Source organism: Carassius gibelio, chromosome B13, assembly GCF_023724105.1.
Source record: "Carassius gibelio isolate Cgi1373 ecotype wild population from Czech Republic chromosome B13, carGib1.2-hapl.c, whole genome shotgun sequence".
Classification (NCBI taxonomy): domain Eukaryota; kingdom Metazoa; phylum Chordata; class Actinopteri; order Cypriniformes; family Cyprinidae; genus Carassius; species Carassius gibelio.
This window is the reverse complement of record NC_068408.1, coordinates 5,611,624-5,625,547: the sequence shown is the minus strand read 5'-3', so window position 1 is coordinate 5,625,547 and position 13,924 is coordinate 5,611,624. Positions and strand designations below refer to the sequence as shown.

The 13,924-nt window shown below is 35.4% G+C and overlaps 1 protein-coding gene across 10 annotated transcripts in view; it reads right to left on the bottom strand.

The window, feature by feature from the left end:
• LOC127970224 (actin-binding LIM protein 1) overlaps window positions 1–12,149 on the bottom strand; it is a 43,215-nt gene extending 31,066 nt beyond the window's left edge. For 2 of the 10 annotated variants that reach the window (XM_052572592.1, XM_052572594.1), the window contains exon 1: window positions 3,870–4,166. In XM_052572592.1, the coding sequence (XP_052428552.1) occupies window positions 3,870–4,098 (229 nt within the window). In that variant the 5' untranslated portion in view covers window positions 4,099–4,166. Of the gene's footprint in view, window positions 1–3,869; window positions 4,175–8,067; window positions 8,287–11,925 lie in introns of those variants that run through there. The other 8 variants (XR_008156565.1, XM_052572599.1, XM_052572596.1 and 5 more) reach the window with 8 other exon arrangements.
• Window positions 12,150–13,924: the final 1,775 nt, after the last annotated feature.

Genomic DNA, 13,924 nt, shown 5'->3' with positions numbered 1-13,924 from the left:
CTTACAGATCACAACAGGCTTGTCTGGGTCATGAGAGCAGACATGACATGATCTGGTTTTATTGGCCATGAATATCCCTGTGATCCTATTAGCATCATCACAGTACAACAGCAGTCTGAGTGACACGCTACATTAGCAGAAAGACTCACGAAGAAACAAAACATAATTTCTGTTTGTTAAAATAAGAACAATAATTCCACAAGCATAAACCAAAACTAAGCAGAATGCATTTTTCTGATTGGGAATATCTGGTAAACTTGCTTGTAAGTGCCAAAAAACAAAAAAGTTAAAGATTTAACATCATTAACTTAAGTCAAATCAAATTTACCCATTATTTCTTCTTCAAAAGTGCGTTCAATGCAAACACAGCTCATCTATGCATCCCCAAAGACAATCAGAATGAATCTGGAGATTTCAGACAGCTTTTTCTGTGTGATACACATAAGGTGATGAATGAATGTGTGATCTGTTGGTGTGCCATTTAAGGTTGAGACATGATCAGAGGGAACGTGAGGATCATCAACCTGAGAAGGCTGCTTGACCTCAGAACACTTCCTTCGCATGCCTAGAAGCAGCAATGGATGCCTTTCCAAGTAAAAACATTTCTTACCTCTTCATGGTTTAGTGCACACCTTACACAATTTTTTTTCTTGTGAAGCAAGATGACATGCAGTTACTCATCCAATTTAGATCTTAAAATGGTTTCACATGCGTCAGACTCAGCAGCTTTTTCTAATGACTAGCAAAAGCACTGCACTATTAAATAATTATTACTCACTGTAGGGCTGCACGATTATAACAAAAATCATAATTGTAGATTAATTCCTTGAAATTACAGTGGCGATTATTAATTACGATTATCACAATTTACACTGAATGATGTTTATATTATTGTTTAATGCAACTGAATGCCATATTTTTATATGAAAATAAACAAGTTGAGTGCTGTTCTATAGTATTAAGCCTCAAGTGTCACTATATACCGGATGGGTTTGTTCTTTAAATTATTAAAAAGTAAAAATATAAATGGTATTATGTTATAATAAAACAAATATGTAAATGATAAGAAAAAACCTTAAGATTACAAAAAAATAAAATAAAAAAATAAACGCATCTTAAGCATAACATAAGTGGACTTTGAATGATTAATTGCTTCTTTGTACAATTACATAATTATGGCATCCATAAATGTAACTGCGAAAAGAAATTCCATTAATTGTGCAGCCCTAACTCACTGTTATTTACATAAGGGCATTTTCATTGATTTGTCATCCCATTAACTTTCCCAATAAGACAGCTGCAAGACTCCACACTTCCAGTGTGTCTCTGCCCTTCTCAGATGACCCTGTAAAAGCTCTTAGTCATCCACTGTATGTCAGGAAGTACACTCCTCTCATTGGGCCAAACAGATCTATACAGAAGATTCTGGAAAGCAAGGCTGAGGAAAATGCAATTTGAAAATAAATCGACAAATATGTAGTTACAAGCCTTTTCAAGTACAGGATGAGTTCAGTGCAATGAAAGAAAGGTCACAATAGATGATTTTTGACTTTTAAATTGACTTAAAAAAAAAAAAAGGCATTTAACTGAGCGACTGTTGCTGTTTCATTGTCCCCATTATCTACAAGAAACACAACGACAATGGGGACAGAGTTCAAATGTTTGAGGACGGTAAGATTTTTTATGTTTTTGAAAGAAATCGCTTTTCAAGGCTGCATTTAATCAAAAATACTGTAAAACTGTAATATTTACAATTTTATTATTTAATTTATTCCTGTGATGCAATGCTGAATTTTCAGCATCACCACTCCAGTTTTCAATGTCTCATGGGTTTTAAGAAATCATTCTAATAGGGTAATTTTCTTTTCTTTTTTCTCTCAGTGTTGAAAGCTGTTGTGTTGTGAAAATATTTTTGTGGAAACTGATACATGTTTTTACTTTTCCCTTTATTCGGGAAGGGTTCTGTGATTAATTAAAGATCTAAAGAACTGTGTTTATTTAAAATTGAAATATTTTACACCATTTTAAATGTAATTTACTGTTATTACAAATTAAAAGCATCCTTACTGAATAACAGTATGTATTTAAAATAATAAGAAGAAAAGAAAGAAATGTCTTCCTTAACACAATCTAAATTAAGTTTCATTTCCGCAGGCCACTGATCAACGTAAATCTTTACCAAAACAACAGCAAATCCCAATAAATCCAAAGACTGAGGAAATCTGACATGCTGGATTTGACTGATGGTTCTCTTGTAATATTAAAGCCTTTTGGTTGCCTCAAGCATGCTTGAAGAAGTTTAGTTACATAAAACTTAAAATCATTTTGAGCAGCAGCAACCATCATTTTTGACATCCATGTAGTGATTAATACATTGCATAATGCTCTTTCCTCTTCATACACGCACCCAGAGAAGTTGTATGTGTTAAGATCCTGTCCTGTTCCCTGTCATTAAAGATGGGAACTATACCTTTTGATTAGCATTAATTACTTCCATCCCATTAACAGCATGCAATCCTTTTTAGCAATTGAGACAATCACTTTCATAATCTCCTTTAGCACATTTACAACCAGTGGAAACTCAAAGCACAGTGCACCACTAACACAAGTGAAGCATTTCTACTGAACGGACAAAGGTTGATCATGCCATTAAACATCTGTTTAGACAGGATGATCTCATTTGTACGCATATGCAAACTTTCACCGCCCATTTTTGAACATTCGGAAAGACACTGACAAATACAATGTCCGTAAGTATTGTATTGATAGTATCCAAAATGTATAGCCTCTCACATTTGTACAACCTTTAAAGTCAAGACCTTTTTATGAAGAAATCCAGATGGAAATTGTAAAAGTTGGTGGCCCTCTTCATATGTGTAGAGATTTTAGACTATCTTCTCTATTGCAGTTACACGCTCTCGTGCTGTTGCTGTATGATTTCCATGCATACTTAAGCACTGCGGTTTAAAACAAGTGATTTTAAGCTTCTGAAATGCAGTCAGCAGTGAAAGAGAATTCATTTCATATTAAACAGAGTTATTTTTTCCTGCTATAGGCCTTGAACGGTTAAGTACACACACTTGTTTGTGTCATAATGCCGGTTTTAGCAAATATCCTCATAAACAGTAATTTAGGTCTCAAGTGAAAGGAAACAAATGAGAAAGAAAAACAAGTATTTTGGATTTTGGAAAGTGACAGCAGTCTAATATTCCTGATGTCTGTCATTCATGTCAATCAAACAACAAAAGAGAGAAAATCTCTCACTGCTCGACTAAATCATTTTGTAACTTTAATAAGAAATATATATTTAATTTACAAAGTGAAGAATATGCAGCGTTTTTATACATTATACAAAGAATGCATTTGTTATTTGTTTGTTCAATTGTATTTTTTTTCTTATTGCTTGTAGTTAGTTCATTTTATTTATTCGTTAAATGTTTACTTGTCATCAGTGAGCTTTAGTTTTCTTTTTTTTAAGGCTAGTATTAGTTTTTTTTTTTAGATATTGAAACTGGTGACAAGAATTATGAAATTTGTATGGTAACAAAAATGTTGATATCATAAAGAAATTATTTAAAACAAAAATAATTATATTGTGATATATATTGGTCATATCGTTCACCGCTAAGAAAATAAGATAAAAAGCTTAATGTGTGCATACCAATAAAAACACTTTACATGCAAATAAATAAATACTAATGAAATCATGTTGGAGGTGAAGACACAACATAACTAGGACACACTAAGTTTCTCATAAATGTTCCATTAAACAAATACCAATGTTCAGTCGATAATTGGACTAAATTTGACTGCTTTCTGGAGCAAAACGAATTGAAATGACATTCAGCTATTTCCATAACTGTTCATACCAGGTGACAGGCTCTCAGTCAGGTAATAGTCTTCAGGGTTGATGAACGGCAGCTGCTGCATCACAGACTCTTTCGGGACGAGGTACAGCACTTCTGCCACCCGTCCGTCCTCTATGACAGATATGCGTTTTACAGAGTTTGTGCGTTTGATCCGGGTGCGATCCACTTGCTGACTGCGTCCAGATCCGCAGAGTTTCCCCAGGCTGTTCAAAGTGGGAAGGGAAGGCATGGCGGCGGGACCACAGAATTCTCAATTAGTCCTCAAAACTATGCTTTAGGACTTTGTCTGCTGCACAATAGACTCAATATCCGAGCTAAATGAAGACAATTTATCTCCTAGATTGCCCTTTGACCCAGCGGTCAGAGGTCACGAATCAAGCAAGTGAGTCTGCAGAGAGGGCCAAACTCCAACCAAAAGTCCTCTGATCTTCAGATTAACAAATCTTAAATCTTCAACCAAACACTTGCTTGTCCCGATTAAGCGATTTCCAGATTTAACGCTCCTCACCTGAAAATGATACGTCTTACCTCTGCTTCAGGTGAAGACCACGGGTGAACCCCATGCCAGAGTGGAGTGTAAGAAGTGACTCGAAAAGCTCCTGGCTTCTCCTAAGAGGATTAACCCTGACGTCTACTCTGTGATTATCTCTCGGACGGGGCCAAGCAATGCCACCATAGTATCTGCAATGGTACATGCTGGTAAAATGGTAAGAGAGAAGTTTACAGACATAACTAAAAAATACTGTGCTCTACATCCAAATCAAGAATGATCAGCTTTTAGACAATTCTCAAGCACACGCTGTTTTCTATTAATGCACTCTTAAAACTAAAGATAATTTTTATTGACATTCATGGTTCCATTTAATATCCACAGAACCCTTCCATTGCACCAAAGGTTCTTTATGGTGGAAACCGGTTCTTTAGAATGTTAAAATGTTCTTAAAAGGAAGAAAAAGAAAAATGAAAAAGAACCATTCACTAAAAAGTTCATTGGGGAACCCAAAATGCTTCTTCTATGGCACTGCTTCGAAAACCACAAGATTAGCTGCAAACACATCTTTGCCGATTCTGAGAGAAGCAGATCAATAATGATGCTTAAATTAAATTAAAAATTTCCAAAGAAAAGCCATTGGAATGAAAAAATCTGATTATTAGTTACAATAAAAAAAAAAGTTTTTTGTTTTTTTTTACCCATATTTTAAACTACTGTAGCCCAAATAATGTCTTTGCAAGTCTTAAATGAGATTAGAGAACAACAACCATTGCAAATTCATGAATCCCACCCACACCTCACCAGTTGTTCCTTCACCCCAGAGAAAATAGGTGAGAACATATGGTCATAAATTAACACACCGCCTTGACTCTCTGGAAAAAAGCCAGTTTATGCTACTGGGGATTGTCTCTTAAAAATACAGTATGTCTCTTCTGTTACACAGTCATTGCATTCAGCTTTTCGTTTATATTTTACCTTCGTTTGATACTGAAACTACAGCTACATTTCCTGTTCTGCTGACTGGTGGACCTTCATTATTACTTTTAAACCTTACTGCCAACTTTCTGGGTAGAATACCAGTTAGTGGTGATTTACAAATCAAATCAAATTAGAAAAGAATTACAAATATAAAACAGAATTACATATATTACATATGTGTGTTTGTGTATATATATATATATATATATATATATATATATATATATATATATATATATATACACAAACACACATATGCACATATTGACATTATTAAAAATGAATAAATATAATTGTAATATAATTAAAATAAAATATTTAAACTATATAATATAGTAATTATTATAGAATCATTTACTGATAAAATAATAAAGTAAATAAATTATAATATAATATTTAAGAATACAAAATGTACATAACACATCCAAACAAAATCTGATAAAAAACTAGCTTGGTAAATGACACCGATGTTAATCACTGTAATTCAAACATTGTTTAGAAAAAAAAAAAAAAAAAACACTGTCCTTATAGTGCTTTAGTCACTGTCCTTGACTGACTGAGATAATTCACCAAATGCTAATAAATCCTGGAGAAAAGCACCAACCCACAGCCTTTATGAAATGACACGGTGAAGAATCAGATTTAAAAACAGAAGTGTGGTGCTCTAACAGACACTCTGCCCTCGAGAGAGGCTGTGGATCAGTAGTTTATGCTTATTAAACAGACACAGACCGTGTTCTAAAACCTACAGAAACGACTACATAAGAAGTCTTTTAACAAAGGTTGTTTAAAAAGGCAATTATCTTGCTTTACGAACTTCTTTTGGCTAAACTGCTGCATCATGTTTACCCTGGACGAAGAAGGTAACTCCATTTCCAATACAACAACTTTACTGAAAAATCTGTGTAAGGACACATACGTTTATTATATATATTTGTATGTGTACACATTTTTTAAATTTGAATGTTATGTTACATTTTTGTGTAATATTTAATATTTTCTAATATTTAATAATATCGTATAACATGATGGCACTAGGTTTTTAAAAAGACCTCAAAGGGTTTTGCAGATGCTGCAGATTTTATAACAGACTGAGGAGGATAAGTATTATGCATGTAATCTTTAAACTGTCAAATGCTGAACATAATTTACATGTCAGCTGAAAATTAGATTTTAAAGGAGGGGAAAAGAGAGATGTAATGAGATGGATTTAGAGTGATTGAGATGGAAAAAGGGATGAACTTGCATTTCTGGTGATGTTTCTCTGCTTCTGAGTGATGTAGGGCTTCATGAATAATCCAGCTCTGCTGTCTCTGTTATATGAAGATCTCTTCTGATCTCTCTCAAGGCCTTTCACATGACTCATGAACTATGTTTACCTCAACATGAAAAGCATTTAAAAAAATGTCATGAAAAGGAGAAAATAAATGTACCAATAAACATGGAAAACATTTGTGCTTAGAACAAAAATGTTCCTATAATTACTTTGATACAACGCAAAAAGGTACGGAAGAACTCGCCGAATATTAAACTTTACTGCCTCTGGATGCTCTTGGTGAATTTAAATTAATTCAAGAAGGGTATTCAAATGTATTGGGCAGTATTGAAGTTAAAATGTTAAAAGTTAAGATGCCTCAGGCTAAGGTGGTTGACTGATAGGGGTTTTCAGTAGCTGCACAGAGCATATTTGGCCAATCAGAAACTCTGCTTGTCTATCATTTTGTGCATTTTGGACAAAGGACGTCAGATTTGAGACATCAGTGTTTTCGAAAAAGAGGTTCAAGAAATAGCTTAATCAATTTAATAACAATAAGATGTTAAATTGCTGATAATGAAAATCGCTGAAATTGAACACTTTAAACAGTTTACCCAGCACAACACAACAGACGCGTAGATATTGTTTTAGTTGAATATTCAAAGGATAATTTTTTGTTTTAAATTGTGAATACTTCTGTCAATCAATCATGTATGTATATATGTATAAAACACAATATATATATATAACAGATAGATATAGAGACAGAGAGATTTCTAATTTTGATTAGTGCAGTATTACAACTCTAAATCTGCACAATATTTGCTGTAATCCTAAACATTGGCAGGTGACTTCCATCTGTTTTTGTTTGATTGCAACAAATGCCAAAAAATTCTACATCATCTTAATCTCTACTCATATGATACTTGAGCTCTAACATTTTAAACATGCCTCAAACTTGAACAACAAATAAACTGAAGAGTTCAACATGCTCTTGAGCACTGAAATCATTCATCCACCGTCAGACATCAGTTCAGTATCTGAGCAAAGCAACACTGGGACCACAGAGCACCAAAGTCAATGGATGGGCAGGACAACATGTCCTTCTCATGTATGTTTTAGACGGCACGCCAAGCTCTCACATCTATGTTAATCTTTATCTTATAAAATATGTATTGTTCTCTTCACTCACTTCTGCCTTTCCTTTATGGAGGAGTTTCTACTGTGATGTGAAGCGTACAGCAAATTAGCTCCAAACTAAATACAGCAAATTAAAGGCAGAGGTAGAGTGAGATTGAATCTTTTTGCTGCACAGCCAACCGCCCTGTTTCTCCTAACAAAACCCAGTCCTGTTTCAGCACACATATTACAAAGCAAAACGATGCCACATGAACACAAGCCGAGTGCAAACACAAAGAAAACAAACCTCCTATAGAGACAAGCACATAAATCATGTGCAAAACTGCGCTTACCATCCAATCCGAAGCAGGACGTAATTTTTTGGGCGTAGTTGCACAGTCCATCGTAAGGAGGCTGTTTCTGCTGGTGCACTGCACTCTTCTCCCCCATCTCTACTGACAGACATAAACACACTCACACCCTTCCAACCTCATACACTCACAGGACGGCCCGACAAGACCTTCTGAGGCTGGGTCCTCATCAATAATTCACATTCGCACACGGCCACGCACACTCACGAAAGTGCTGATGCTGTGTGTCCTCGCTGCATGCATTCTGGTGTCCGGACTGGGAGGAAGTGGAGGAGGAGACTCAGGTTACCGTGGCACCGGTTGCCAAGGATAGGCCAGTGATGGCGCAGTCTAACAGGTAGAGGTCTGCTGCCCTGGTGCATAAGCAGGGCGGGGCAATTATGGGATGAGCAGCGCTACTGTTGGACACAAAGATGAAAGAACAAACACACACACACACACTTGCATTTGTGGTTTATGGGGACTCTCCATAGGCATAATGGTTTAAACTGTACAAACTGTATTTTCTATTGCCCTACACCTAAACCTACCCCTTACAGAAAAATACTGGCAATTTTTGTATTTCATAAAACACCGTTTTGTATGTTTTTTTAAGCCTTTTGTTTTACAGGGACACAGGAAGTGTCCTCATAAACCATGTTTACGTTGTAGTACCCATGTCATTATATACATTTGTCCTCATAAACCATATATATACTACACACACACACACTACAATCCAGTCTACTGTTAGAAAAATGCTTCTTATAGTTGTCCACTGTGTCTATGGAAGTCAGTTTCTGTCACAGTTGATAAAAAAAATTAATTATGTCATTATATTAAGAAAGTTTCTCATTATTAACAATTACGGTTTATGTTATGATGTTTATCATCATTATTATTTATTATTGTTTATCCCATTATTATTTCCTACAGAACCATTTTATTTAAATGTTAAGAAACCCAGCTTTCATGGTTTGCAATAACGACCAACTAACAATGTTTTTTTTTTTTTTTTATGTTATGTTATGTTTTTCTGATGTTGATATCTAGGGTGGAAGATGGCCAGTAAAATGCTTGTACACAGACTTTGTTTAGCCAGTAAGATTTTAAATTATTTTTTAACAAAGTTTTTTTAAAAGGATGCATTCAATTGATCATAAGTGACGGCAAAGACTTTTACATTATCACAAAGATTATATTTTCAAAAAATGCTGTTCTTTTTAGCTATCTATTCATCAAATAATCCTGAAGAATTTCAAAAAAATTATTCCACAAAAATATTAAGCAGCACAACTAATTTCAACATTGATAATAATCAATGTTTCTTGAGCAGAAGATCAGCACATGAGAATGATTTCTGAAGGATCATGTGACTGAATGATGCTGAAAATTCATCTTTGACATTACAGAAAATTGTTTTACTTTAAAATAAAATATAAAACAGTTATTGTAAATTGTAATATTTGTAATAACATTGCTGTTTTTTTATGATCAAATAAATACAGCGTTGGTGAATATAAGATGCACTGATAAACCATTGCTTCAAGATAGCAAAAAAGTTGTTTTTTTATCTTTAAATTAATAAAACATTTTTGTGATCTTATCTGAAGCAAGTGCTTTCCTATAAATCTGAAAGGATTATGTGCTTTCCTATAGAAAGGGGTGCAAATAAAGTACAATAAGATGATTTAATCTTTCAGGATGTTGCTTGGACTTGCATTAGTGGTAAAGCTGCTTCACTCCTTCACACAGTTCATCCTCTGAACATGGCGTAGTTCAATAACATGGACTGATATATTGATTGACCTAAGAGCACCAGCATTAAAACAATAAAATGCTGAGCTGTGATACGAAACCACTTGGACATTCCACAAACCTCAGTTGCACTTAACATTGCACCATTAATATATTATGTGTATTTAACAGGTACAGTTTTTCCCGTTGTTATGTGAAACTAATTGAAATTGTAAAACATATTGAACGTGGAAACGAAAACAAGATTTTGAGGGATACACTTATAATCTTTAAAATTAAGGTTCCAACTTTCAAAGCTGTAGACGTTTTAGTCGACTGGAAGATTTTTAAAGCTGTTTTATGGAGCTTTTGTCTCCTGGAAGACAGAAAGATGTTTTTATAGTTAAACAACAGTACAATCCATTGAATTTACACACTGTAATTCAGTTCCACAGAGCCTCGTTTTCATTCCTGAGAGATGCTGTGTAAGGTTCAAGTTTAAAACTTACCCAATTGCTTCTCAAAACTAGCCCAATAGCGTTTCGAGGGTGGTCCCTGATAAAAATTGCGTTATGGGCAGTGCTTTAAGTGGCCCAAAAGAGGTGCCGGTACTCTATTATAGCCAACAAAAAATATTTTCTTTTCTTTTTTTTTTTTGATGACTCCCCTCATCCCCTGAGGTATACAACTATATTGAAGGGGTTTTATATACAGCAGTCAACAGGCGACCTTAATAATAAATAATTTTATTAGTTTGTGGATTTGCTTGAGCTAGAAAGAACTACTGAACATTAATAAAATGTGCAAAAGGATTTTTAATAACTCCCGAACTGACTCAAATGATTCGCGATCCCGCTCCGAACTCCCGACCTGACTCAAATGATTCGCGAACCCGCTCCGATTCCTCGAACTGATTCAAATGATCCGCGAAGCCGCTCCGAACTCCCGAACTGATTCAAATGATTTGCGATCCCCAAGCTGACTCAGATGATTCGCGATCCCGCTCCGAACTCCAAAACTGACTCAAATGATTCGCGATCCCCAAATTGATTCAAATGATTCGCGAACCCGCTACGAACTCCCGAACTGACTCAAATGATTCGCGAACCCGCTACGAACTCCCGAACTGACTCAAATGATTCGCGATCCCGCTTCGAACTCCCAAACTGACTCAAATGATTCGCGATCCCCACATTGACTCAAATGATTCGCGAACCCGCTACGAACTCCCGAACTGACTCAAATGATTCGCGATCCCGCTTCGAACTCCCAAACTGGTTCAAATGATTCACGCTCCATACTCCGAACCTGGAAGAAGCTCTGAAAAGCAGCAGCGTAGGTAAAGGATTAAAACCTATATTAAAACAGATGTCCAAATGAACTTACCAGTACGCTAAAATCACATTCTGGGCGCATGGAGAGGTGGCAGTGCGCTCAAGAGCTATATTTGGAAGTGGCGGTACTGAGTAACGTTACTGGTGCTTACTGGCCCACTTAAAGCACTGGTTCTGGGGGATAAAATGCAAGTTTTTGAGCGGAGTTCCCCATGTAAAATTATCATTTTAGGGGCTAAATATCACATTATTGGGGTCGCTTCAACCCGATGACATGAAAAACAACCCGCGGCAACCGTTTTAAAACCGCGGACTAGCCAAGGTTATACTTTAAGCTTCTGCAATCGGTTTTTTTTCAGGCATAAACACACCAGAAGAAACATGGTAATCACAAAGTGGTGTGACAACTAACCCCGGTCTTGCTTTATTGTGGTGACTGGTGAGCTCTACTCTGGTGCCATCTGGTGTATGACTGAAGTGTTACGATACCATTTTTGAAAAAAAAAAAAAAAAAAAAACGACATTCTGACACACTGTCATTAAATTATTATAAACCTTAATTCACTTAACGAGTTGAGTGCAAGTTATTGAGTAAACAATGTGTTATATTATGGATGAGAGATTCAGAGAAGATCGAAATCGATTTTAATACAGCATTCACGACGAGCCTGATAAAAAGCGCTCATATTCTGCAGCATGAGCAGGTAATGCCAGTGACTGGAATTACTGGACAGACAGGTGCTGTCTGATGATGATATGATGATAATGCATAAACGCGTGTTCCACTCACCGCGCACAGACATGCCCGATAACGCCGCGTCCGGTCCGGATGGAAGTGATCCCGATCGGTTCCTTTCTGTTTTGTCAGAGAATAAAGTGCACGGATCTGATCAGCCAAGGTTTAGAATTTAGGGGCGCTAGTACTAATATACAGCGACCTGCCTAAATAATTTCTCTCAGCAATAGTTTTGATCAAACAGATATATGTGTAGCTCATTGGCTACCACTGATATCACCCGAGAAGTAAATACGCTAGAAAATGCAAAGACGCAAATTTAACATGGGACATACAGTCGAAGTGATTAAAACATGCGTGCACGGTTCAGACGAAAGATAAGGTTGTCCCCTTTTTAACTTCGTTATGTTGGTTTCGTCTGCTTCTATTTCTTTTTACATTTTATTATTCACAATATTATTATAAAAAAAAAAGAAAAGAACCAAGTATATAACATACAGTCAAATTATATATATAAAAATACAAATGATTAAAATTTTATAATCATTTTGATTGTATATATTTGGTTTAAGGCTTGGAATAAAAGTGACTTATTTTGCAAATGAATATATATATATATATATATATATGGACTGTATTTTTTTTCACTTGTAAAATGACCTTTTTTTTAATGTGATAAATCCCTTATTTTCCCCTCCTTTACATAGTTGAGATGCTATGAACAGTCATACCTCCACAATTAACCAGTTGTGACTGCTCCTCTCTGTAGTTCTCATTTATATATATATATAAATTTTCACTGGCCACGGACACACTGTATAATTTTGGGAGTGAAAATTTGCAGAAATGAAGGTCCAAACTACAGCCCACGGGCCATCTGCATCAGCCTGTGAGTTTTTAAAATTAGAACATAAGATGGACCACCATGAAATGAAATTAAACCCATAACCTGAACTGACCGGTAGGGTTGCCCTCTTAAGACAGCTAAATACACCAACTCCACAAACTTCATCCACTGCGAGAGTTCAACGGGAGTTCAGAAAATGTTCGATTTCCACTGGGAGAGAGCCACATCCAATCTGCATCTTCTGAAGTGAAATATTAGCAATAAGCAACAATGCAAAAACATTAAATTTAGTCAGAATAAACTGCACAATAAAACCAATCAATAACAAAATTGAAGAAAGCAAATGTTTTAATTAGGACGGAGTGAAATTAATTAAATGTAAGCCACCGGACACAGCAAACCTCTTTAAAGAGATTTACAGGCCCAGCAGAATCAAGCAACTGAGATCACATGACATTTCATCCCTAAAATGGTAACCGGTTAACTTTCTTTTTCTTCTAAAAAGTGTCACATTGTGACACCATGGCAGTGGTGTACAAATTCAACAGAAGATCCCTCCTGACAAACGAGTGAGCTACATCTACAAGTGACGGGAATAAATCAGTCAAGCAGAACAGTGATTGGGTCGAAGCAGATAAATTACATATTCAGAAGAAAAAAAAAAAAAAACAGAAAAAGCAGAAAGCTCAGAAATATTTTAACAAATGGAAAACATTGATTTACAACTTAAAAAAAATAATAATAAAATGGACAGTAAAATAAAGACAAATTTTTCTTAGATGTATAACTCAAAACCAGGATTGCAGAATTTACGGGCTTAAACCAATTACTGCATTTAAAGTAAGGCATCACAAATATCCCCATAAATAGGCAAAAGAAGACAAAACAAAACAAACTAAAAAAAACAAAAACAATGGAAGGTCAGAGAAGGAATATGCTTTCCTCTGCTGCATATTAACAGATACGACCTCGCATGCATTTCACACCAGACATCACTACAGTTATAACTGTACATTCTTATATACATAGTTCTGAACTCTGTATAAAATGTGCATGATCAAGAATTAAAAAAAGGAAAAGATGCTTTATTTTTCTTTCTCTCTGAAGCAGTCATGTTGCTCCTGTGATGATACATCCTTTGGTTTTAAAGAAAATTAAATTAAAAAGACAGACATGTAAAATGCATAAACAGACACTAGTGTGCAA